General features: G+C 37.0%; 1 protein-coding gene across 1 annotated transcript in view; it reads left to right on the top strand.

Moving 5' to 3' along the window:
* LOC150094573 (integrin alpha-9-like) overlaps nucleotides 1-26,084 on the top strand; it is a 670,422-nt gene that overhangs the window by 269,287 nt on the left and 375,051 nt on the right. The window contains exon 12 of the mRNA XM_090411817.1: nucleotides 21,000-21,091. Within this exon, the coding sequence (XP_090267943.1) occupies nucleotides 21,000-21,091 (92 nt within the window). The remainder of the gene's footprint in view (nucleotides 1-20,999; nucleotides 21,092-26,084) is intronic.

Here is a 26,084-nt window from a genome sequence, read left to right as displayed (position 1 = left end):
AGTATGCCACGTCATTTATTCTGGATTGCACGATGCAGATTTTTAAGTGTTTAGCAGTATATACTCGCGTTGATTGTGGAGCCTTGACCCAAGAAGTCTACCAGCAAAATTCCTTGTCTGTCCCAGAACAGTGCACATGATTTTCTGAGTGGAAAGAAACCATTGTCTTCAATTTCATCTTGACTGGTGATGAGGTGTGCCTCCACTCCATGGTGTTGTTTGGATTCAGGAGTTGCGTGTGACACCCAAGTCTCTTCCCTGGTGATAAGTCTGCTCAGAAAAGCATTCCCATCCTTATGGTAGCGTGCCGAGAATTCCAACGCACTACCCAGCCGATTCACTTTGTGTTGTTCTGTAAGCAACTTCAGCACCCAGCATGCACACAATAATTGTATGGAGTGTTTTGATTCCATGGAGTCAAAAGACTCGTGGGAGGTCCTTCTGAAGAAACAGTCTATCAAGACTCATTGAGGGGGCGCCCCCCCCCCCCCCTAGGAAACACAGTCTATCATATCACTCCTTGAACTTATTGACTGTTCTCGCTTTCACCACTCCATCAGGCAATGCATTCCACTGTTCAACCACCCTCCATGCAAAGAAACCACTCCTCACCCTCTTTCTCACAGTTTCCTTTCGTAACTTCCAGGGATGGCTCTTGTCATCACTCCTTCCCGCTGTTCAACCAAGCAAAAGAACTCCCCAGTGTCAACCCTGTAACCACCTCTCAACAGTTAAAAAGTCTCAATCATATCACCTCTCCTTCTATCCACCAAACTCTGCGGTCCACATTCCCTTAGCCAATCCTCATAACTATCATTGTACAGTCCTGAAACCATCTTTGTTATCTGCCTTCGTACTTTTCCACAGTTAATTTATCCCCTTCAAATCCAGGAGACCAAATGAGAACAATAGTCCAAATGTGGTCTGATTGGGATCTTATACAACAGAATGATAACTGTTTTATCTCTGCAGGTCAGCGTCCTTCTCATTATTGCAGCAATCCTCTGTGTTATCTTCACCACCTTTCCAATATGTCCCCTAAATTTCAGGTTGCTATCAATCATCAACCCCAGATCGCTTGTCTCCCCTACACCCTCCAGTATAACTCCTCCCAAACCTCAAGACCATACCGTTTTGCTGCATTAAACTGTCACCCCCCATTCATTTGCCCATCTAACTAGCTTATTCAAATCCCCTTGCAGGGCTGCTGCATCTACACTATTACTAATAATCCTTCCCAGTTTCGCATCATCTGCAAACAACTGAATATTCCCTTGCAATCCACTGACAATGTCATTGATATAAAGGTTAAACAATATGGGTCCCAGTACTGGTCCCTGTGGGACCACACTTGTAACCCGCTACTTCCTTGAAACTGCCACATCATACACAACTCTCTGATACCTATCGGGCAGCCAATCCTGAATCCAGTTGACCAATCTGACATCCAGACCCATGTGCTGCAACTTAAATATCAGCTTATCATGTGGCACCCTGTCAAATGCCTTCGCCAAGTCTAAGAAAATTGCAGTGTATGATTTTCCCTCATTTAATGTTCTTTTACCTTTATTATTAAAGGTTAGCATATTGCTAAAACAAGAGCACTGCTTCCCACATCCATGTTGACTCTCACAGATAACATTACCCTCATCTGCCCAATGCTGTATACGGTCCTTCACTACTTTCTCCAAGATCTTACTAACTACTGATGACACACAAACTGGTCTATAATTAGACACTTCCAGTCTGCTACTGCCCTTAAGCAATGGCACTATCTTACCTTCCTTCCATTCCATGGGCACCTTTCCAGCAGCAAGACTTTCATTGAAAAGCCAGGTCAAAGGCATTGTCAGTTCCCTAGCACATACTCTCAAAACTCTTGGTGAAATACCATCCAGTCCCACAGCTTTACTGACATCCAGAGTACTCAGTATTTGAAACACACTCTCCTTCTCTACCTCTAAACCTTGAACCTGGTGTAGCCCTCTAGCATTAAAACTGACTCCTCTACAATGAAATACTCCAATAAAGTGTTCATTGAATCATTTTACTATGTCCTCTGCATCAGTCACTCTATTTCTGTTTTTATCCCACAATATCATTCTTTTAGTAGAAATAACAGTTAGATTCATCATCCTTAATACAGATGAAACTTCCTAATCAGAGTTTTTTCAGTAAATTTCCCAATTTGCGTCTCCACGAACATTCCTTTAGTACGTAAATAGCACTTTCTTCTTTTATTCACTAATGCTTATTGATGGTCTTGACTCTTCCAGTTTAAAAAAATCACAGCTCTAAGATTCCCTTTTCGGAACCTACTATAAATCTTCCAATTAGCGTTTTCTCCAATATTCCTTTTAAAACACCTGTAGCATTATTTCCCTTTTATTTATCAACACTTATTTCACTTTGAAATTTCATAGTTCAGATTCCTTTTTTGGAATATACTATTAATTTTTCTCTGACTGTTACATAAAAAAACTCAAATTCCTCTAAATCTAAATGTCTGCTGGCTTGTGTTCTAATTTTCTCTCTGAACACTCTTCTTGTTTACTCTCCGTTACCCTAATACCAAACGCTGTTCTTGTCAGCTGTCAATCACACATCAAACTTCTCGGCAAGCATGTGCACTCCTTGAAAGTGGCAAGCGAGAAACTAAATACAATGGCTGACACGGTGTCTCCATTAGCGACAAGAGAATGTCTTCAAAAAACACAAACACTTAATATTTTAAACTACAATAAAATTCCTTTAAAGTAACACAACTATTCAAATCTGGTAAGTACATCAATTTTTTTTTTGAACTTCTTTATTCATTTTGACAAAACAATTTCAATAATGGGCGTATCGCAAGTGCTGACAATGCGTGTCATGAAACTAAAAATAATAAATATTCTAACTTAAACAATATGTAAAAATATTCAGAATTTTAAATTATGATTATTTTTACATCAGTTTCATCTTTTCGTAAATTTTTTTTTTTTTTTTTTAATTTTAAATATTTAATCTATATTTAACAAAACTGTTAATGCTTATTTCTTGATTTTAAAAAATAATGTCATTTACTATACTTACAAATATCATTTCTATACTGTTCAAATATTTCATTTAAACTATTTGCATTATGCCCTAAATCTACAGAGTCATCACTATCAGAATCAAATTCTACAGGCGTCTGAGATTCTTTATCCTTATTAACTAAATTAGAGGTATTTTCACATTCCTCTGGCTTACTTAACTCTATATTAACTAACCTATGATATTCTGCTATAATTTCATTAATGTTAGAGTCAGTTTGATTATCATCGCTTTTACATTGTACATTATCTAAATTATTTACCTTGGGATTTCTAAAATTTCCTGCATTAGGTTTTGTTTTACCTAAATTGCTTACATTTCTAACTTCCTATGTATTTGAAATATGAGGACTTTCAATGGAAAACAAGGAATTGAAATAAAAACATTTATTTGCTTATCAGCTGATATATCTGATTCAAATATATCCTTTAATTTAATTGGATAACTTAAAATTGAAATATCATTTGGGATTAGAGATTTAATTCTGTTAAACTATAAGAAATGAGTGAGATATGTGCACCAGTGTAAAGCAAGATTTCACAAGGCACATCTTCAATAAATCCTTGTAGAACTGTCAAAGGATTACCTCCATTAGCATAAGAAACTAATGCTATATCAAACTCTCTTTTAGGGTTGGAGCTGTCTTTAGCTTTACCTCTGTTTAATGAGTAGTTTGACAATTCTGTCCTTGCCACTATAATCCCACCAGTTGGAGAGAGAGTGACCATATGGTTTTGACTTGGAAAATGAATAGACATGCAGGAATATCAAAGAGACGGGAACTTATGTGGAATTATAAGGCAGGTGATTATAATAGTCTTAGATGTCAACTTCGGAAAGTTTCATGGAGGGAGGAATTGGAAGGCCGGGATATCATTAGTGCGTGGGAAATTGTGAAAGAATATTTGTTATCAGCAATGGTAAGTTGTATACCACGAGTAAAGTGGATGACAAACAATATTAAACAGGAATTGCATGCAAAAAAGAGGCTATGGAAGAGATATAAGGAGACAGGTGAAGAGAAGATGCATGAGGAATATAAGACACAGGCTAGAAGAGTGACTAGTGTGGTAAGGAAAGCGAAACTGGAATATGAGAGGAGATTGGCCCTAAGATCCAAAGAAAATCCTAGGAAATTTTTTAGCTATGTGGCCAGTAGGAGGAGAAATGACCGTGGAAGAATGATATTGTGGGATAAAAATGGGAATAGAGTGACTGATGCAGAGGACTTAGTGGAATTGTTCCATGAACACTTTATTGGAGTATTTCATCGTAGAGGAGTCAGTTTTAATGCTAGAGGGATAGGGCTGGTTCGAGGTCTGGAGGTACAGGAGGAGTGTGTTTCAGATACTGAGTACTCTGGATATCAGTAAAGCTGTGGGACTGGATGGTATTTCACCACGAGTTTGAGAGAATGTGCTAGGGAATTGACATTGCCTTTAATGTGGCTTTTCAATGAAAGTCTGGCTTCGGCAAAGGTGCCCAGGGAATGGAAGGAAGGTAAGATAGTACCATTGCATAAGGGTGGTAACAGATTGGAAGTGTCTAATTATAGGCCAGTCTGTGTGTCATCAGTAGTTGTTAAGATCTTGGAGAAAGTAGTGAGGGACCGTATACAGCACTGGGCAGATGAGGGTAATGTTATCTGTGAGAATCAACATGGATTTGTGAAAGGATGCTCGTGTTTTAGCAATATGCTAGCCTTTTATAATAAAGTTACAAGTACATTAGATGAGGGATAGGCATATACTGCAATTTTCTTAAACTTGGCGAAGGCATTTGACAGGGTGCCACATGATAAACTGATATTTAAGTTGCAGCACATGGGTCTGGATGTCAAATTGGTCAACTGGATTCAGGATTGGCTGTCTGATAGGTATCAGAGAGTTGTGTATGGTGGAGCAGTTTCCAGGAGGCAGAGGGTTACAAGTGGGGGTCCCACAGGACTCAGTACTAGGACCTATATTGTTTAACCTTTATATCAGTGACATAGCCAGTGAATTGCAGGGGGATATTCAGTTGTTTGTGGATGATGCAAAGCTGGGAAGGATTATTAGTAATAGTGCAGATGTGGTAGCCCTGCAAGAGGATTTAAATAAGCTAGATAGATGGGCAAATGAATGGGGGTATCAGTTTAATGCAGCAAAATGTAAGATCTTGAGATTTGGGAAACATCGATGGGATGCTGCATACTCTATGGGAGGAGTTATACTGGAGGAAGTAGGGGAGACAAGAGATCTGGGGTTGATGATTGATAGAAACCTGAAGTTTAGGGGACATATTGCAAAGGTGGTGTAGGTAACACAGAGGATTGCTGCTATTATGAGAAGGACACTGATATGCAGAGATAAGAGGGTTATCATTCCATTGTATAAGTCTCTGATCAGACCACACTTGGACTATTGTTCTCAGATTTGGTCCCCAGGATTTGAAGGGGATAAATTAACTGTGGAAAGGATACAAAGACGGATGACAAAGATGTTTTCAGGACTGTACAAGGATAGTTATGAGGATCGGCTGAGAGAATGTGGACTGCAGAGTTTGGTGGATAGAAGGAGAGGTGATATGATTGAGACTTTTAAACTGTTGAGAGGTGGTTACAGGGTTGACACTGGGGAGTTCTTTCGCTTGGTTGAACAGCGAGAAGGAGTGATGACAAGAGGCTATCCCTGGAAGTTACAAAAGGAAACTGTGAGCAAGGGGGTAAGGAGTGGTTTCTTTGTGTGGAGGGTGGTTGAGCCGTGGAATGCATTGCCTGATGGAGTGGTGGGAGCGAGAACGGTCAATGAGTTTAAAGAGTGGTATGATTGACTTTGTGTTTCTCAGGAGGGGACCTCCCCTCGATGAGTCTTGACAGACTTTGTCTTAGGAAGGACCTCCCTCGATGAGTCTTTTGACTCCATGGAGGCCTGAATAATAATAATAATATTGGAAGAATAATTATTTCCAGATTTACTTTTATCCTTAGATTTCTTATGTTGAAAACAAGATTTATTGCTAACATAACAGTCTTTAGCTAAATGACCAGGTTTATTTCATCTAAAGCATTTGGAATATATCTCCTTTGAGATATTTTATTCCTGTTAATACCATTAGATTTACAAGATAAAGATTGATTTTCTTTAGGATTATTGGACATTGTTAAATCAGATATCATCTTAAATAAAAGTTCCTGTCCTTTTACTATTGGTATCTGTTGTCTTTCTATTTCTTCACTAAGAAATGTTTTCAGTTCCTCTAATTTTCCCAAATCATGTAATTGTACCTTTCAATCAGATTCTGGAACATTTTCTGTTAGATTTACAGAAATTTCCTTAGACCGTTTCCTTTTCTTAGCACCTTTTAATTTATAAAACTTTCTTTCTCTCACCTTATCTGTAGCCACAATGTTAGGAGAATGAGTTTTATTATTATTATTCAGGCCTCCATGGAGTCAAAAGACTCGTCGTGGGAGGTCCTTGCTAAGAACATAGTCTGTCAAGATTATACTGAAAAGAATTTACCTGTTTATTATTTGTGGAATGAAATATATCTCTAAGTCTTTCTTCCTTTTCTTTAACAAGTTCAAAATGCTGTTCAAGATTTTTAACCTTTTTCTTGTATGCTGTTTCTTTCAAATTATCTTTAAAGCCATGCCTAAATTGATTAAACAGCAGCCATTCTAAAGAGAATTTCTCTTCACATGAAACATTAAATTTATGAGCAATGCCCCAAAGTCAGTCTGTGATAATATTCTGAAACAGATTCCTTATTACCTTGAATGCATTGATGAATTTTCCAAATGTTAGGTCCTAATTTTCTTACACTTGAAAATTCTGATATTAGTAAACTTTTGAAAGTTGCATAACTGTCAGTGTCTCTCAGTAAAGGAGATGTGTTTAAGAATGTTTTGGCTTTGCCCAATAATTTATTATGAAGTATAATCAACAAACGAAAATCTGACCATTTTCCTAAATCTCTAATTTTTTTTTGCATATCTGAAAAATGTTTCTACACTTTCACTATTATCACCTGAGAAAGAAAGTATTACTAATGGATTTACTAACTTAAATTCCTCATCTTTAACTAAAGAAACTTCACCATTAGAATAACTATCTTCTGTAGCTATTTTACTTGAGTCTAGATTTACTTTCTGGATTCTAAACTAAAGTTAAGTCATAACCAATCCTATCGCCGACTGCACCATTGTTAATAATTAGGGATTTTTATATAGAGAGGGGAGAGATTATTTTATTTAATATTGTAAAAATAGGATATTTTTAATTAATATTATTTTAATCCTTTTATTTATTTTATTTTATCTCTTTTTCTAACAATTATTTTTTTAATTCTGAGTGAACCTATATATTATTATATGCACAAGGATTCACTTCGATTGGTGCAATGACCTCTTTTTTACTGTTGCTTTCAGAATCCAAAAAATCACTGACTCAATACCAAAATAAACACATTTAATAAAACACAAACAATATATATATACACTTCAAACAACTTTACATAACTATAACTAATTACAGAATGAATTGGATCCGTGGCCTGTTAAAAATAAACTGACACTTAAGAGTAGACTAAACACTTTGTTTTCACAATGACAAAATGTTCATAGCCAGTTTCTCTGTTTGTTAAGGCCCTTTTCCGAAGATATATGACTTTATTTTCATAGGATCCTTTCTCAATACTTATGTAGCACACATTAATTCTTTCTGACTCAATTCTGTCTCTTCTTCAGTAGAAATAATAGTTAGATCTGGCATTCTTAAGACAGATGAAATTTCCCAATTAGCATCTCCACGAACATTCCTTTAGAACGTAAATAGCAATTTCTTCTTTTATTCACCAATGCTTATTGACAGTCTTAACTCTTCCACTTTAAAAAATTCACAGTTCTAAGATTCCCTTTTCAGAATCTACCACTAATCTTTCAATTAGCGTTTCCTCAAATATTCCCTTTAAAACATCTATAGCAATATTTCCCTTTTATTTATCAACATTTATTCCACTTGGAAACTTCATAGTTCCACGATTCCTTTTTTGGAATATACTATTAATTTACCTCCAACTGTCGCATAAAAAAACTTGAGTTCCTCCAAATCTAAATATCTGCCGCTTGTGTTCTAATTTCTTTCCGAACGCTCTTCTTGTTTACTCCCGTTACTCTAACACCGAACACTGTTCTTGTCAGCTGTCAATCACACATCAAATTTCTTGGCGAGCTTGTGCATTTATTGAAAGTGGCAAGCGAGAAACTAAATACAATGGCTGACATGGTGTCTATGTTGGCAACAAGAGAATGTCTTCAAAAAACACACACTTAATATTTTAAAGTACAATAAAATTCCTTTATTGTAATACAACTATTCAAATCCGGTAAGTATATCAATTTTTTTCAACTTCTTTACAATTCATTTTGACAAAACAATTTCAATAACGTGCACATCGCAAGTGCCGACAATGCATGTTATGAAACTAAAATTAATAAACATTCTAACTTTAAACAATATGTAAAAATATTCAGAATTTTAAATTATGATTATTTTTACACTCCCACCTATCTTCTATTCTGTTTGGGGCTGCAATTTATCTGCTGTCATTAGTAGTACCTCTCCCTCCATCCTATCTTCTTTATCTTCCCTGAAAATACTAAACCCTTCACGTTACTAAAGGAAACTGTGAGCAAGAGGGTAAGGAGTGGTTTCTTTGTGTGGAGGGTGGTTGAGCCGTGGAATGCATTGCCTGATGGAGTGGTGGGAGCGAGAACGGTGAGTGAGTTTAAAGAGTGGTATGATAGACTTTGTGTTTCTCAGGGGGGGACCTCCCCTCGATGAGTCTTGACAGACTTTATGTCTTAGGAAGGACCTCCCTCGATGAGTCTTTTGACTCCTTGGAGGCCTGAATAATAATAATAATAATAATAATAATTCTATCCCTGTAACTACATCTACTGTTAGCTAAGTCTCACTGATGCATATAACTTTTGGTAAGGTTGTGCTAACCAATGCAAAAAAAACTACTCCCTCTTGTTGTTGATACTTCTGGCATTAATATATAGAAACTGCAGCATCCCTTTAGGTCCCCACCCACCTTTACTTCCTGAATTGACTACCCTATTGAATATTTTTGCTTGAGAGAATAGATTCTCTACTAGGTTATTCACATACACTCACCTCATGGGTGCCTTCACAGAAACTCACCTGCTTTTATCCTAATTGCTTAAGTTTTCCTGAATTTGTGCTTTAGCATGCTTGTGAGCAAAGCTCTTTCTTTAGACTTATAACACCAAAACCATTTTGATCCAGTCTATCAGCATTATACAAGTCCTTCTTTCCATCAGACACAGATCCACAAATCCTACATATTCCTTCTGAATAACCTACATATAGACTCATTAGCTAGCAGTGCTCTCCTCTTCAGTTCGCCTCTATCATAGCATGGTAGGAGACTTATCTTCTTCACCTTCTCGTTCTTCAGTTTTGCCTTTTCTAACAACTTCTTTACATCCTCCCTCATAGAACTCTCAACATCCTTTCCTGTTCTTCGTTCTTCTCTCTCTCTCCTTCCCTTGTGCATGCACTATCTCTTAATTTTCTTTGGTGTTCATGCTAGTTCTCTTTGCAGCTGCTGACTTCTTTTCTATAGATTCCTGATCTGTTTAGCCCAGCTTATACTATCTGCTTTCTTCCACTCTACATGTATTCTATGCCATGCTCTCTGTTGTTAAATAAATTGATCGATGCTTCTTTACCTTCTCCTTGGTTATGCCAGATTGCTGGTAAATGATTGTAGTGTGAGTGATCATACTGTACGCATGTATCATCCAGGTGGAGATACTGCAGTGCCAGATGTAAACATTGACTAGTGCAAGAATAAAAGTTTATGCACTGGAGTTGTGAATGTGCAAGTGGAGGAGGAGCTTTTCTGACCAAGCTGTTTAATTTAAGCTTCAACTCTGGGAAAGTTTCTGAGGAGCAGAAAGAGATCAAAATAATTTTTCTATTTTTTCCTTTTATATAAGGAAATAGTTGTCTTAGAAGAGATGGTTAAGATGTCAGAGAAGTTGGGAATTTGCAGAATTCAGGTTTTGTGAATGGTATATCTAAGTAATTTGATCACTTTTTTAAAATCAAGTGGTCAAAGTAATTAGTGAAACTGGATAATGGAAATAGTTACACAGCAATGCTACTGAACTTTGTAGACATTTGGCAGAATACCATATGGAACTATCATATAAATATGATAGTTGGTGAGAGTAGCTAAAGAGGGGTATGAACAGCAGTTAGCAAATGAAGCCAAAAAAGGAGTTCTTTCGATATATAGCCAGCAAAAGAAAGAATGATTATAGAACAATGATATTGATTGGAGAAAATGGTATAAAGACAGCTGTTGCAGAATGTGTGGTGGAGATACTTAATGAGCAGTTCATAAAGATCATTCAATCTTGTGAAAGTGACTTCATGGAGAGATTGAGAGCAGTTGATGATGGGGAGGAGAGACTGACTGTAAGTGAGCAAGAGGTGTTTGGGGAGTTGAGTAAACTAGATGTAAATAAGGCTGTGGGACTTGATAATGTATCATTGCATATTCTAAAGGAATGTGCCAGGGAGTTGACACCTGCCTTGACATATATTTTTTTAATACGAGTCTTGCACTTGGTCAAGTTCCTAAGGAGTGGAAGGAGGACAAGATTGTGCCACTTGATAAAGGAGGTGATCGAACTCAAGCATCAAAACTATAGGCCTATCTGTGTATCAGGTGTTGTGGTTAAGTTGTTGGAGAAGCTTGTGAGAACTAGGATCCAGAGTTGAGTTGACAACAATGGTATTATCTTTGATGTACAGCATGGATTTGCTAAAGGGAGGTCATGTTTTATAATTTACTTATTTATTACAATAAAGTGACTGCTTCCTTGGACAGAGGAGAAGGATACACAGTAACATACTTGGATTTCACAAAAGCTTTTGATAGAGTACCTCATGATAAGTTGACAGTCAAACTAGAGATGGGATGGATATTAGATTAGTGCATTGGATTGGAGACTGGCTATCTGATAGGTATCAACAAGTTGTGTATGGGGGGTGCGATATCCAGGAAATGGAAAGTTACTAGTGGAATTCCTCAGGGGTCTGTGTTGGGTCCATTGCTGTTTAATTTGTATGTTAATGATATAGGTGAAGATTTTTGTAGATATAGGTGAAGTTGTTTGCAGATAATGCAAAGTTGGGACGAACCATGAAGTGTAGTGAAGATGTTGTGGCCTTATAGAAAGACTTGAATAGATTGTGTGATTGGGCACAGAAATGGGGATGCGAGTTCAATGTTGCAAAATGTAAGGTTTTAAAATTTGGAAAACAAAGATGGGATGCAGAATTTATGCTTGGTGAGAATATATTGTTGGAGGTAGAGGAAATAAGAGATCTGGGGGTAATAGTGGATAAGGGTCTAAAATTTAGGGGACACATCGCCAAAATTGTGAAGACAACACAAAGGCTTCTGGGAATGATGCAGAGGACACTGACGTGCAGAAGTAGGGAGATTCTTGTTCTGTTGTATAAGGCTTTGATTAGGCCACACATGGACTATTGTGCCCAGATTTGGTGACTGGGTTTTCAGAAGGATGAAGAGATGTTGGAAAGGGTCCAAAGGCGACTGACTAAGGTAGTTTCTGACCTCTGGAATGTCGAGTATGAGGAAAGATTGACAAGATGTAATTTGCAGAGTCTGGTGGACAGGAGGAAGAGGGGAGATATGATAGAGACCTACAAGTTGGTAAGGGATTGTTATAGGATCAATGGTGAATAAGTTCTACACAGAATGGTGGGAGATCAGGAGAGAACCAGAGGTTATCTCTGGAAACTTTATAAAGAGGGTGTGAGTAGGGAAGTGAGAGGCAGGTTTTTTTCGTGCAGAGTTGTGAATGATTGGAATGCTTGCCTGAGAGTGTGGTATCTGCAATTAGTTTGAGTGTGTTAAAGACACGGTATGATGAGATGTTTGTGATAAAAGGCACTCCCAGATGAGTGTTTGACTTAATGAGGTCCTGGGGTAATAATAATAATAAATTGGGGCATTGCAGATTGATATGAAGCTAGCAATTTGGATAAGAAGGCGGTGCTTGTGGACAGACATCAGAGTAGTATATTGTGGAAATGAAGAGAATGCAGGTGACTACTGGTGTACCAAAGGGCCCAATACTTGATCTTATTATGGTTTAATTTATATATCATTGATATGCAAAAGGATTTGAGGGGGAAGTATTCAGCTGATAGCCATTGACATAAAGCTTGGAGGAGTGAAAATTAGTGAAACAATGAGATGGTTGACACAAGACTGGGAGTAGGGGTACACTGGTGAGCTATAAGGGTCTCGCGGGGGCTCGTCCGAGAGCCCTTTATTAAATTTTTCTCAAATTTGTGAGTCCCTTGTTCTTCTTGTTTACGTTTTTATTTTTTCAAAAAAAAAAAAAAAAACATAATTTTTTTTTTAATATATTAAGCAACAAACTCAAAGAGTAACCTAACAAAGTGATTTTATTAAATAAAATATTATAGTTATTGTTACTACCATTTTACAAATAAGTATTCACTTTTGGTAACCACATATAAATAAACAGGACTATAAAATAATGCCCCTTGATTGGTACCGTTGATTATCACTTGAAGTATAAAAACAAAAGAGAAATATAACGTATTTCAATATTATTGTGTTTAGATAATATTTATTTATTATTCATACATTGTTTGTCATAAAAACTTCTAGCGCAAACAAAACAAATTTATTTTTTTATAAAAAAAATGCAGACTATTGCATATATGCGATTATAAAAGATTTTGTTCTTATTATATTTTGATAGTTAAATGTTTTTCTTATGTAAGATAAATTTACAGAGATGATTGTGTGCAAATATTTCATGTTTAGATCATAAAATATTTGTTTAAAAATGAAAGACTTTACAGGTTGATTGTCCCCTCATACTTTTTGATTAAGGAGTAGACAAGCTGTATTAATAAAAGTTTTTGTGTGAAATACGGCTTTTTTTGCTCGACAATGTGAGCCCTTTGTTAAAATTTTCATAGCTCACCACTGGGGGTACAGGATGATAGTTGCCATTTCAATCTTACTAGTTGTGTAAGGTCATTTATGTGAAGAGATAACAAATTGTATGCTATACTGATAAACCTGAATTACAAAAAAAATGAAGAAACCAAGGAATTGGGGATGATTATTATCAGGAAGTTGAAATTTAGATGGCATACTGCAAAACGAGGCCAAAATAGCACATCAGATTGCTTGGTTATAGAAGACAATGCTGACAAGCACAGATAGGAAGGTTATTATTACTCTTTACAATAAGGCCACATCTGGCCTAATTCTTGTAGATCTGATTTTCTGGATTCTATAGTGAAGTTGTGGAGATAGTCCAGAGGCACGTGACTATAATTGTAGCAGGTCTCTAGAATGGGCCATAAAGACTAGTGAAGTTCATAGTTGAAAAAGAGGATACATGTAGAAACATACTGTATTAAATTGGTTTTATAGGATTGATACCGAAGATGCTTCCCATTGCATGCAGGAAAGGGGAGAGAGAGAATAAAGGAGATCACCTTTGGAAATTGTGTAAGAGTGTAGTTAGCAGGGGTGTTAGGACTAGATATTTTTTGGGGGTGAAGGGTGAATGGATAGAAGTTTTTGTCATTGCTGAATGAGTTGTAGAACTTCTGTGAATGATTATAATGCATTGAGTTGCAAGTCTGTTGCAATGAGTACATGGAGGAGCCAGAGAAGATGATAATAATTAATCAGTTTCTTTTTGCTGTTGTGAAACAGAGCAGTCCAAGAAGACATGCATTTATTAAAAAAAAAAAAAAAAATGGTGCCTAAACACAGCTCCAAGTGGCTAAAATAATATTTTTTTTTTTTTAAAAAATAGCAGTTACTGATCTAACCTTTGGAACAGTGGTTTAATTTAAAAAAAATGAAATATATGCACTGACTCAATCAAGCAGATAGAGGCAACATAATTATATTATATTATATAAGGTAATAATTAATAAAAAATCATGTGGCAGGCTCACAGTTAGTTTTCTCTGTCCTGCATCTCAGAGTTTTAAATGAAATGACCAGCACACCATGTTGCTGGCTTGCCATTTATTATTATTACGGGTATCTCCATTGAGTCAGTAGACTCATCGCCGGAGACCCAAAATAACAAAACAATATCTGTCATATCTCTTCTTGAATTCATTTATAGACAAAGAGATCACAACTAAGTCAGGCAATGAATTCCATTCATACACCACCCTCCAGTCAAAAAAAACCTTGTTCTCACACCCTTGTTAACTACACTCTTCTTTAATTTCCAGGGATGACCTCTTGTTCTTCCATCACTATCACACAGCTGAAACATTTCTCCTGCATCAATCCTATAAAAACCTTTCAGTAATTTAAATGTTTCTATCATATCCCCTCTTCTCTGCCTATCAATCAACCTCTGCAATCCATAAGCTCTCAATCTATCAATGTAGGGAGCATTTTTTACATCACTCACCAACTTATTCACTCTTCTCTGAACCCGCTCCACAGACTCCTCATCTCAAAGGAATCCAGGTGACCAGACCTGAGCACAGTAATCCAAATGTAGAAGTATAGTTTGCCCACCGATTAGAGGTCCCTCAACACTTCTGCGCATCTCAGAAAAAGGAGACTCCATTCCGATAATAGGGTAATCAATCTGTCTTCTGGAATGTGTTTGTTTATTATTACAGGTCGAAAAATTTAGCTTTTCTTTTATGAACATTGTAGTTTTTAAAGTGTAACTATTTTGCTTGTATAACAGTTGGAAAAATGTATGTAGAGTATTAACAAAATTAAAAAAGGTATAGCATAAAACAAACATTTAACCAAGTTTATTTTTAAGAAAAGTTTTCTATAAAATAAAAATAATTATACAGAAATACAGAAATTTTTTCAAATGAACTTAGATATTCTAAACTTACAGTTGAGAGAACTGATACACTTTAATGTCCTAAACAGATTAATTATTTATGACTTGTTGTGACTCTTTTAACAAACCCATGCAAAGAAAGGTTGGAAAAAAATACCATTATCAAATCCTTTTAATCTTCAGAGTCATCAGAATCAGTTTCTGAATCGCCATCACTTTCACTTAAACTGATCACCAAAGGTTCGCATAATTCTTCAATAATTCCGTCTTAGTCCCAATACATATTTTCCAATGAGGTGACATAAAAGCAATATTTTCCCTAATTTTGAACTGTAATACTTTCAATCGCCTGTTCTGAAAGCTTAAAAAGTTTCGACATGTCAATATCTCCAGTTACGTTGTGATGGCGAATGAAACTTTTCACTTCTGCCCAAACATACTCAATAGTATTAATATCGCAATGATATGGTGGTAGCTTCAAAGGTAGAAATCCATGCTCTTTGAGCATCGTGTTGAATTTAAATAGTTTAATTGTGGGAGAGTTTCATTTGACCATATTAAGCAATTCAATTTTTTGCATATCTGGTGATTGTTATTTGCAGAGAGCCAATCCATAACAACATGCTTCTAATTAGACCAATTTGGAATTTTGTTTGATCGAATAGAGTGATATGAAGCGTTATCAATTATAATAACAGTGTTTTTAGGAAGGTTTCGAATCAGTCTTTCTTCTGCCCACTTTACAAAGATCGTAGAATTCATTTGCCTATGGTAATTGACTTTGTATAGTAAGTTTGAATTCAGTAAAAAGCCCATTTCTCCACCCGCACACAAAATTATTATGCGCTGCGAGGCATTTCCGGTTTGTAGCACTCCATATTCTTCTTTAGACTGCTAACATTTTCCATAAGTTAAATTACTATTAATCCAAGTTTCATCTAGATACATAATCGGTTTTTTCTCCTCCCTGAAATGTCTTGTTGCTCTCAAATACTGCGTTCTAGATAAAACAATGTCACTTCGCTCCATGATAAGTTTCCTTTTATTCAGGGAATTTTTAAAACAAAATCCAATTTCATGAAGTATTTTCCTTAAAGTTTCCCTCTTCCAAAGAAAATTAATTTTTTCTTTAAGCACAGGAATCAATTTCATAACAGTTGGCACTATTTTCTCTACCACGTAAAATTCGTGAATAGTTCTTCTTATAACGTCTACATTTAAAGCTACGGTTTCGATGGTTTTCTTTACTCTGGTGCTTTTTTTTAGAAGATTAAAATTTTGGCTTGCCTTCACCTTTTGATTCCCTACGAATTCTTTTAACAGTCTACCCCGATATGCCCGCAATTGCACTTGCACGTTTTATGACTTGAGAAAAGGGAACAAGGAGACGATTATTTTTCGCAGAATGTCAGCACATTATTCAATATTCTTTTGCAAGAGCTACTGAAACGTTTAACAACAGAACTTGTTGACTGCATTGTATCCATCATACAAATTAATAATAAAAAAAATGCAAAAAGCGACAATAAAAATCAAGCTAGTACTAGTGAAGCGACAGACAAGAAAGCACATGATTTCGCATGTTGGTGACCAATTCGTACATCCTTCATTGCTTTCTCCCCTTCAGCATGAATCGACTATTCTTGACAAAATGCCACAGGAGAGAGCTACAAACGGTGAGCGAACTATATCAACGCTTCATAAAGGAGAATAATAACCACTTTATCTCTGGATGTCAGTGTGTTCCTCAACAACCAAGTAATCCTATGTGCAATCTTGGACACCTTAGCAGTGTGTACCCTGAACTTCATCTCCCTATCTACCAACGCCACTAAGTCCCTAGCCTCATCAATCTCTTGGAGTACTGTTCCATCAATGTAGTACACAGCTCGTTATCTTTTAATCCCAAAATGCTTAACTTTACACTTTTCCACATTGAACTGACATCCATTACCATTTGCCCATTCTACCAGCTTATTTAACTGCGAACTTTCAACGTCAGCTTGATTTTTTATTGCACTACCAACTTTGCATCATCAGCAAACAACTGAATATCTCCCTTTAAGCAATTTCCTATATTGTTTATATACAAATTAAACAACAATGGCCCAAGCACAGAGCCCTGAGGCACACCACTGGTCACCTACATCATCCTAAACTCTGCTCCTCCATACACAACCTTCTGGTATCTCTCCCTGAGCCATTCTCCTATCCATATCACCAATTTAGTATCCATTTCCATCTGCTCCAATTTGCGTAACAGTGTTCTATGGGATATCCTTTCAAAAGCCTTAGCAAAATCCAGAAGTACCACTGTGTAGCCAGTTCCTTTGTCCAACTCAGGTATCATTTTATTATGAAAAGTTAATTGGTTGCTAAGGCAGGATCTACCTTTAACAAAACCATGTTGGCCTCTATAGAGTATCATATCCTGATCCACCCATTCTTGAATTTTGTCTTTAACCAACTTTTCAATACTTTTACCACTACTCCTGAGATGGTGATTGGTCTGTAATTAACTACTGCAGTTTTAGAGACACCCTTATGCAAAGGAACCACTTTGCCTAACTTCCACTCCCTAGGGACCATAGAGTTCAAACTTAAATTAAATATCCAAGTAAGAGGGGTTGACAATTCATTTGCACATTCACATAACACCCGAGCTGATATTCCATCTAAGCCTACAGCAGTGTTTGCATTTAAATTTTGCAGTATATTAAATACCTCTGATTCTTTAGCTTCAGTTCTCACATTACGTATTGCTACAGGTACAGAGATATCCTCACTTGGGTGATAGACTTTTGAAAAGTGATCACTCAGTAATTAGACTATTACATCTGATTTTGTCACCTCAATACCATGAGCATCCACTAAAGTTATCCTTCTAAAGTCATTCTTCCTTTTACTTGCCACATAGTGGAAGAACTCTTTGGGATTACTCTTGATCTCTTTGGCTAAGGTCTTCTCATAGTCTTATTTAGCTTTTCTTACTATGCTGGTAACCTTCCTATCTTGAGCCTTTTACTACTCATGGGTGTACTGATTGCATTTCTCCTTGTACATTCTCCATAACATTTTCTTTTTTTGTAGATCAAGCTTGATAGTACTGCTCATCCATCTAACACCAACCTTGTCTTCCTGACCATGGGGACACAATCTGATATTGCTTTCCTCAGATACCGGCTGATTTTATCCCATGCACCGCTAATATCTTTCCCCTGCAATATGTTCTGCCATGGGATAGCTGCAAGCTCACTCTGAAGCTTGTTATAATTGCCTAACCTGTAGTTCCGTATATACCCCTTCTTATGAGAGAAATCCACAAATTTTGCAACCTCCCAAGTCAGAGTGAGCTTGCAGCTATCCCATGGCAAATTAGTGCAGGTTTAGTGATTATTGTTGTGGGGGATTTTAATTATGGTGATATCAATTGGAAGGAGGAAATATCACGTAACAAAAAGGAAATGCAGTTCATACATCTTCTACGAGATAATTACTTGAAATAACACATAACTAAAGGGACATGAGGTGCGAGAGTGTTGGACCTGGTTACTGGTTCAGAGGATATATACTACATGATCGATCTCACTAATCGAAGGTAACGAGGACACCTTACTTGTGCATATATCCTCTGAACCAGTAACCAGGTCCAACACTCTCGCACCTCATGTCCCTTTAGTTATGTGTTATTTCAAGTAATTATCTCGTAGAAGATGTATGAACTGCATTTCCTTTTTGTTACGTGATATTTCCTCCTTCCAATTGATATCACCATAATTAAAATCCCCCACAACAATAATCACTAAACCTGCACTAATTTGCCGATGCATGAATTCAATATCTCCCCCTGTGCCCCCCCCCCTGGCCTATAGCAGCATCTACCTGTATATTTGGTTGCATTGGTCACTATTTCACACCAGACCGCCTCAAATTAACTCTCATTCACGTCTATCTTGATATACTACTTTCCTCGGCTTCAACACATCAGCTATCATCAATGGTACTCCTACCCCTGTTCTACCCTCTCTATCCTCCCTGAAAACACTGTACCCATCACATTCAATTCCAGTGACCACATCTGCTGACAGCAAAGTTTCACTAATGCCTGTAACTTTTGGTGAGATTGCACTGACTAATGCCAAAAATTCTTCTCTTTTATTTCTAATGCTTCTTTCATTGGTATACAAAAATTGCAGATTCTCTCCAGTTCTTGTACCGGCTTTAGAACTGATATATAAGTCATTAATTTCAGTAGTCCCATGCTGATTTTTATCCCCTCTCTTCTGCCATTTATTCTGCGAATAAGGATCAATAAATGTACAATCACTGCTAAAGTCTCTCTCTCTTACACTCAACCTTTTCAATATTAATTTCTCTGCCCAATTACTTCAACTTGTTCAGAAAACTAACTTTTTCAGTCGCTTATGTCCTTCCATGTTCAGATGCAGCCCATTTCTAGCATACAACTATCTTTTTCTTTCAAACACACTCCAGACATTAACAAATTCCAGACCTCTTTTTTTGCACATTCTTGCAATCATATCATTCATTATCATTGCTCGTCTACTTAACTCGTAATTGTCAAAACGAGGCAGCATACACACTATCCTGCCTTGATAAGACCCCATCTGGACTACTGTGCCCAGTTATGGGCACCAGGATTTCTTGGTGATGGGGAGGAAGTGGAGAGGATCCAGAGATGAGTGACCAAGATGATAGCAGTTCTGTGGAATGAACCTTATGAAAATAGGTCGAAGATTTGTGGGTTGCAGAAATTGGTCGATAGGCGAAGGAAGGGTGATATGATTGAGACATTCAAATTACTGAAGGGTTTCTATAAGATTGATCCAGAAGATATTTTTGAAAATATGACTGGTGGTGGGAGGACTAGGGGCCATGCATGGAAGCTGGGCAAGAGTGCGGTTGACAAGGGTGTTAGAGCTAGGTTTATACTTGGAGAGTGGTGAATGAGTGGAACAAGCTTCCAGAGTCTGTTGTGGGTGCTACGACCGTGAATGAGTTCAAGGAAAGGTATGATAGATACTGTGTGAATGTCGAATAGTTGTTCTTGACATGATGTTAGGGCCTCCCTCGATGAGTCTGTCGACTCCTTGGAGTTGCCCGGAACAATAATAATAATAATCCTCCCATTGACACTTTTCCTCTTGACAACATCTAACAATGTTTTTAAGTCTTTTGCTACCTGATTTATGCCACCACTCAGGTCATTTTTACCCACCATAACTATCATCTTGTCTGCATCATGCCCTCTCTTTATTGTTAAAGCTACTCTTTTTCTTGTCCCACCAGCCAAGCACTCTTCGGGCATACCACTCTCTATACCCTTAATCATAGAATCACCATATATCTTATCACTTTTAACTTCATTCAAGTCCACACAAGCATTACTCATGGACTCATTTTCTATGCTAATCAGCATGACTCTACCAGTTTGATTACTCAATGCTCTTTTACTTACCTCCCCCCCCCCCTCACGACATCTCGTTTCTTCTAGACCTCTTGTGGTTTTATTTTGTTGACTCCCAATCACTCCCATACTATTTTTATATAACAAGTTATTTTATTCTTTATTTTAAGTTCTTTTATATTCATACTGTGCATGCTTCATCTTTTTCAGTATTGGTTTTATTCATGTTTTTTAGCTATCTGGTAAATATTTTTACACAGATTTATCAGTTCATTTTGAACACTTCTAATTATGTACTATCTCAGTTAAGATTAATTCCCATACCAAGTACTATGTCATTCTTGTCTTCAAAAAATACACACACACAGGTACGTCAGGTTAATAGTCCTTTAATATAATAAATCTTTTAATTTATGTCATATTTAACCTAAGTTGGATTGAGAGGCAGCTGCATTAGCAAAATAGCTTTGCTTGTCTAGGTTGATAATAAACTTTAGGAGCATCATGAAAGTTTCAGATAATCGAAAGTATTTACACCATTTAATTTTATTCCAGATATTGCAGTTGGAGCACCTTTTGAAGATGACAAAGGAGCAGTTTACATATATCACGGTAGTGCTGATGGAACTGAATCAGAATTTTCTCAGGTAATAGTTATAATTACAAAAATGAATGAATGGTATGTGCATACTGATTATATTTTAGCTATAAGACATTATCTATTAGGAGGTAAGATGAATTAGTTATTTTTATTCAGGCATCTGCGCATTCCTAGGTCTAGCTATAGAAGACCTCTAATCATTATTCAAGCAATGCTTGCAATAACTCTCCTTAACCTATTCACCAATAATGATCCGTTCCGCTGATCACTACTTATCTACTCTTGATCTATTTCCAGGGGTGATATCTTCCCTTCCCTCCTATCATGTATCGAAAAATTTAATCTATTAGTAACTTGTATGGTTTTGAATATTCCACCTTACCCACATTTTCTACCTTTTACATCTACCTCTTACTCAATTGTTAATAGGTATCTACTTAGATATTGAATGAATGAGGATGGGCTGGGCAATTTAGGATTTAACTGATGAAACTGTACTCTTATTGGCTTAATAAAAAAATGACATGATTGTATGAGTTTTTAATGGCACTTATGACATAATAACAATTACAAGAAATACTTTTTCATGAGATAATGAATAATAATTATTGGTCAAGTTCCTAAAGAGTGGAAGGAGGGCAAGATTGTGCCACTTCATAAAGAAGGTGATCGAACTCGAGCATCAAACTATAGGCCTATCTGTGTGTCAGGTGTTGTGGTTAAGTTGTTATTCTAGTTCTGGATCCTAGTTCTCACGAGAAGCTTGTGAGAACTAGGATCCAGAGTTGGGTTGACAACAATGGTATAATCTTTGATGGACAGCATGGATTTGCTAAAGGGAGGTCATGTTTTAGTAATCTACTTACTTATTACAATAAAGTGACTGCTTCCTTGGACAGAGGAGAAGGATATGTAGTAATATACTTGGATTTCACAAAAGCTTTTGATAGAGTACCTCATGATAAGTTGACAGTCAAACTAGAGATGGGTTGGATATTAGATTAGTGCATTGGATTGGAGACTGGCTATCTGATAGGTATCAACAAGTTGTTTATAGGGGTGCGATATCCAGGAAAAGGAAAGTCACTAGTGGAGTGCCTCAGGGGTCTGTTTTTGGGCCATTACTATATAACTTGTATATTAATGATATTGGCGAAGATTTGGATGGTGATATTCAGATGATGCATAGTTGGGACGAACCATAAAGAGTAGTGAAGATGTTGTGGCCTTGCAAGAAGACTTGAATAAATTGAGTGATTGGGCAAGCAAATGGGAATGTGAGTTCAATGTTGCAAAATGTAAGGTTTTAAAATTTGGAAAACAAAGATGGGATGCAGAATTTATGCTTGGTGAGAATATATTGTTGGAGGTAGAGGAAATAAGAGATCTGGGGGGTGATAGTGGATAAGGATCTGAAATTTCGGGGACACATCGCCAAAATTGTGAAGACAACACAAAGACTTCTGGGAATGATGCAGAGGACACTGACGTGTAGAAGTAGGGAGATTCTTGTTCCATTGTATAAGGCTTTGATTAGGCCACACATGGACTATTGTGCCCAGATTTGGTCACCGGGTTTTCAGAAGGATGACGAAATGTTGGAAAGGGTCCAAAGGCGACTGACTAAGGTAGTTTCTGACCTCTGGAATGTTGAGTATGAGGAAAGATTGAGAAGATGTAATTTGCAGAGTAGTCTGGTGGAGAGAAAGTAGAGGGGAGATATGATAGAGACCTACAAGTTGGTAAGGGGTTGTTATAAGATCAATGGTGGAGAAGTTCTACAGAGAATAGTGGGAGAACCAGAGGTCATCCCTGGAAACCGTATGAAGAGGGTGTGAATAGGGGAGTAAGAGGCAGGTTTTTTTGTGCAGAGTTGTGAATGATTGGAATGCCTTGCCTGAGAGTGTGGTGTTTGCAAGGAGTTCGAGTGTGTTTAAGAAACGGTATGATGAGATGTGTGTGTGATAAAAGGACCTCCCAGATGAGTCTTTGACTCCATGAGGTCTTGTTTAATCATAATAATTTTATTACTACAAATATTCATCTTGAAACTAAGAGACTATCATCAGTGCACAATGACAAGATGAAGCTAGAATAAAGGAGTGTTCCTTTTTACAGATCCGAGCCATGTGATGAAGTGCCATAGAGGTGGTTAAAAACTGAGATGAAATTTAAGTAATTAAAATAAATTGATATATAATAAAATTATATAATTAAAATAACTAATTAAATGACATGACAGACAAAAAAAAAAAAAAAGGGAGATGGGGAACACTATTCTTGCTATTTACAAGGATGAGAGTCTCCCACATCTTGGCAACTGATACAGTATTTCCGATTTATGTTTGAGTTGCGTAGAAGTGCTTCGATGTTATCTTAAACAACCACTCAAATTTAAACCGACACCGATGTAAAATGAAAGTATTGGACTGAAGGATATTGTGGTCAATGTCCCCCCAGTGATGAGACAGGTAGATTTTTCAGGTTTACTGTGGTTGATATATGACTAAACACTAGGGTGGGGTATAGGAGCCTATTTAACTTTGGATTCAAAGGGAATAGAAAGAGGGGAAAATAATTCCATTGCATAATGGAGGTACTAAGACTGCAGTAGGAAATTATAGATCAATTAGTATCTCAGGCATGTGGTAAAAGTACTGGAAAAACTTATAGAAATTCATGAATGGGTTGATTAAAAAAAATAAAAAAAAAGGGTCAACATGGCTTTGTGAAAGATCAGTCATGCAGTAGTAATTTATTATTATTATTCAGGCCTCCATGGAGTCAAGACTCATTATGGGAGGTATTTCCTAAGAAACAGTCTTATCATACCACTCCTTGAACTTATTGACCATTCTTCCTCTCACCACTCTATCAGGCAATGCATTCCATGTTTCAACCACCCTCCATACAAAGAAACCACTCCTCACCCTCTTTCTCACAGCTTCCTTTTGCAACTTCCAGGGATGGCCCCCTTGTCATCGCTCCTTCCTGCTGTTTCACCAAGCAAAAGAACTCCCCAGTGTTAACCCTGTAACTACCTCTCAAAAGTTTAAAAGTCTGCATCATATCAGCTCTCTTTCTATCTACCAAACTCTGCAGTCCACATTCTCTCAACTGATTGTCTGCCTCTGTACCCTTTCCACAGTTAATTTATCCCCTTCAAATCCTGGGGACCAAATTTGAGAAAAAATAATCCAAGTGTGGTCTAATCAGGGTCTTATATAATGGAAAAATAACTCTTATCTCTGCAGATCAGCATCCTCCTCAGTATTGCAGCAATCCTCTGGGTTACCTTCACCACCTTTTGCAATATGTTCCCTGAATTTCAGTTTTCTATCAATAATCATCCCCAGATCTCTTGTCTCCCCTACTTCCTCCAATAGAGTATGAATTGTCCCATCGATGTCTCCCAAACCTCAAGACCTTATATTTTGCTGCATTAAACTGATAACCCTGTTCATTTGCCCATCTGACTAGTTTATTCAAATCCTCTTGCAGGTCTGCCGCATGTACTATTACTAAGAACACTTCCCAGCCTCACATCATCTGCAAACAACTGAATATCCTCCTGTAATCCATTGAAAATCTCATTCATATAAAGGTTAAACAATACAGGTCCGAGTAATGGTCCCTGTGGGACCCCACGTGTAACCTTCTGCCTCCTTGATACTGCCTCACCATACACAACTCTCTGATACCTATCAGTCAGCCAATTCTGAATCTAGTTTACCAACCTGAGATCCAAATCCATGTATTACAACTTAAATATCAGCTTATCCTGTAGCACCCTGTCAAATGCCTTTGCAAAATCCAGAAAAAGGCAGTATATGCCTTTCCCTCATCAACTGCTCTTGGTCACTTTATTATAAAAGGCAATCATATTACTAAAGCAAGAATGCCCCTTAAGAAATCCATGTTGAAACTCACAGATAACATTATCCTCACCTGTCAAATGCTGTATATGGTAGCTCACTAATTTCTTCTGGAACTTAACATCTACTGATGAAACAAACTGGCCTACAGTTTGACATATCCAGTCTGCTACCGCCCTTATGCAATAGCACTATTTTACCTTCCTTCCATTCCTTGGGTACCTTTCCCATATCCAGACTTTCATCGAAAAGCCATGGTCAATGGAGCTGTCAGTTCTTTAGCAAATTCTCTCAAAAAAAAAACCCATGGTGAAATACATTCCGGGCCCACAGCTTTACTGTCATTCCCAGGTACTCAGTATTTGGAACACACTCACCTCTTGCACCTCTAAACCTTGAACCTATCCTATCTTTCTAGTATTAAAATTTACTTCTCTAGAATGAAATAAAGTGTTTATTGAACAACTCTATCTGCATTAGTCACTCTATTCCCGTTTTGATCCCACAATATCATTCTTCCACAATCATTTCTCCTTGTACTGGCCACATAGCTAAAAAATTCAAGAATTTTCTTTGGGTTTGGATTTTAGGACCAATCTCCTCTCATATTTCAGTTTTGCCTTCCTCACCATACTAGTCATTCTCCTGGCATGTGTCTTATATTCTTCGTGCATCTGCTCTCCACCCCTCTCCTTATATCTCTTCCATAATCTCTTTTTTCACTTGCAGTTCCTGTTTGAAGTTGTATTTCATGACTAAAGAAGAGGACACAAATTGGTGTAAAGTGATGACAAACAATATCAAACAGGAACTGCAAGTGAAAAAAAGAGATTATGGAAGAGATCCTTCACAATTTCCCAAACTCTAATGATATCCTAGCCTTCCAATTCTGCACTCCATAGAACTGCCCCAAGTTGATATCTAAGACTATTATGATCACCTGTAATTCCACTATAATACTCTAATTCCACATATGTTCCTGTCTCCTTGATACTCCTGCATGTCTATTCATCTTCCAAGTAAAAACCACACGGTCACTCGCTCCAACAGGGGGGGGGGAGATGTCATTACAGTTATTATTAGCTATTCTAATGATATGCATAGGACATTTGTCCATGAAGCATTCTAGAAATTTCATTACCTTATTACTACATGCATTTTCCT

This window comes from Typopeltis vanoorti, chromosome 22, assembly GCF_054136105.1.
Source record: "Typopeltis vanoorti isolate ZY-2024b chromosome 22, IOZ_Tvanoo_1.0, whole genome shotgun sequence".
Lineage (NCBI taxonomy): Eukaryota > Metazoa > Arthropoda > Arachnida > Uropygi > Thelyphonidae > Typopeltis > Typopeltis vanoorti.
This window is presented reverse-complemented; position numbering and strand designations above follow the sequence as displayed.